General features: G+C 38.3%; 1 protein-coding gene across 1 annotated transcript in view; it reads left to right on the top strand.

Moving 5' to 3' along the window:
• The window catches only part of LOC106876105 (hillarin), a 52,893-nt gene that overhangs the window by 44,716 nt on the left and 5,655 nt on the right, over positions 1-2,522 (top strand). The window contains exon 5 of the mRNA XM_014924515.2: positions 1,233-1,315. Coding sequence (XP_014780001.1) covers positions 1,233-1,315 — 83 coding nt within the window. The remainder of the gene's footprint in view (positions 1-1,232; positions 1,316-2,522) is intronic.

Here is a 2,522-nt window from a genome sequence, read left to right on the forward strand (position 1 = left end):
ATATATATATATATATATATATAGACGTCACTAAAGTGACTAAGTGTGCTACTTAGCACCACCGTTTCTAGAAATAAGAGTCAAAATAACTCCTAGCCATGATAAAGCACTTATCTTAAGACTATCAAAGGAGGCAAGCTCCCTACAACATCTGGAGCATAGCTGGCTCTCACCCGGCCTAGGGTTAAACTGGCTCACCTTGTCAGTTTATAAGAGTTACTGTAGAAATCTCACGCTGATTTCATAAAAGGTAAAAGTGAAAATTATAAATCATGAAGTGGCTTATTCACAAATTTACAACCGAGAGGCAAAACTATAGACATCACTAAAGTGTAATAGGGTACTAGTTAGCACCAGCTTACATATATATATATGAATATATATAAATATGTATGTGTGTGTGTGTGTGTGTGCAGGCATGGCTGTGTGGTAAGAAGTTTGCTTCGCAACTACTTGAAGCTTGATTCTGTCCCACTGCGTAGCACCTTGGGCAAGTGTCTTTTACTATAGCCTTGAACCAACCAAAGCCTTGTGAGTGGATTTGGTAGATGGAAACTGAAACCAGCCCATCTTATGGGTGTGTGTGTGTATATATATATATATATATATATATATATTGATGTGTGTGTGCCTCTATGTCTTGTCCCCTACCACTGCTTGACAACTGGTGTCGGTGTGTTTATGGCCTTGTAACTTAGTGGTTTGGCAATAGAGAATGATAGAATAAATATCAAGTTTACAAAAGTACTGGGGTTGATTTGTTTGACTAAAATTCCTCAAGGCAGTACTGCAGCGTAACCACAGTCTAATGATTGAAGCAATTAAAAAATAAATGATACACACACACACACACATAACTCCTGTATGTTTTATGTTTCATATAAATATTGGGGTGAAAGACCCTTTTGATAGAAAAATTCGCATGATGAGCCTCTTTCAGTTTCCACCAACCACATCCACTCACAAGGCTTTGGTTAATCCAGGGTTACATTACAAGAAGACATTTACTTATGGTGCCATGCACTAGGACTGAATATGGAACCATGTGGTTGGGAAGCAAACTCTCTCCTTACCAAATATCCACACATGTTCCTCCTATACATCATGTTCAAAGATACCAGCTCATCTTTTGAATATTATCACTGAATACTCTGTGAGTTAGACGTTTATAACGCAGTGACATGTTGTGTCTCTCTCTGTATGTAATGTCATTTTCCTTTTCTATTCTACAGCTTGCAAATCGGGAATATAACAATTTCACTGATCTTGTGCGTGACCTTACAAGATATTGCAATACAGAATTGGAAAAAGTCAGGTAATTTCCTTATTGTAACATCTCAAAATTTCATCTCAATAAATAAATAAATAAAAGATCTCGGTCAGAATTTTTAATCATCATCATCATCATTTAACATCAGTTTTCAATGCTGGCATGGGTCGGATGGTTTGACAGGAGCTGGCAAGGTCAGGAGCCACACCAGGATCCATAGTCTGTTTCGATATGTTTTCTATGGTTGGATGCCTGTCTTAGCACCACCAACCACTTTACAGTGAGTCCTGGGTTCTTTTTACATGGTACCAGCACCAGTGCTTTTTATGTGGCACCATCACCAAATGAAGTACCTACCTTGTTGTCCTCAAACACCACCAACCACTTATCTCCAGAATTCCCAGCCCTGTATTGCTCTTCAGAGCCTGCCATGAGTTGGTCAATAAATGTCCTAGAAGGACGACCCCTAGGTTTTTCCCTATGCATTGGTTCCCATATCACCATTTGACTCACTACTTCATCCTTTCAATGAAAGAAATAACCAAAAAATTATGAATCTCTCAGCTTCAGGGCTACAACATGCATGCACCAAGAGACATCCTGCTGCACGCTTCAGCCTCTCATCGCTACAGATTATGCTGTGACTCTACCTCCTGGCTTAGCAGATGAAAAGAAAGAAATCTGAAACTTTAGTCGTCCAGTATTGGTCCAGTACTCTATGGCTTTGTCTAATGTCCAGCAAGCAATTAATAGGTAACACAAGGTAGAACCAACTTCATTGATAACAGTAGCTCGCAGTGGTAAATTCAAATCTTGTTGCAACTGTTTTAGGTACCTTCACATTTAGGCTTCCTTGCAGTCAAGTACGCTCACGTCTCTCTCTCTCTCCCTGCTTCCTCTTATTACAACCAATATTATTTTAAACTATACACACACACACATACACACACTAACACACAGATGAAATATCAGAGTTATTCCCCCTTCACTTTATTTCTTTGTCTGTCTCATCAGTATTCATCACTTCTGTGCTAACCTCAGTTGAGTATTGATTAGAAAATATTTAGATTACCTGCTTATATACTCTCTTTTACTTGTTTCAGTCATTTGACTGCGGCCATGCTGGAGCACCGCGTAGTAATGTATGTGCATGTATGTACATAACATACACACACACACACATATATATTTATGCATTTATACTGCATGTGTGTGTGTGTATATATATATATATATATATATATATATATAT

This window comes from Octopus bimaculoides, chromosome 26 (assembly GCF_001194135.2).
Source record: "Octopus bimaculoides isolate UCB-OBI-ISO-001 chromosome 26, ASM119413v2, whole genome shotgun sequence".
Lineage (NCBI taxonomy): Eukaryota > Metazoa > Mollusca > Cephalopoda > Octopoda > Octopodidae > Octopus > Octopus bimaculoides.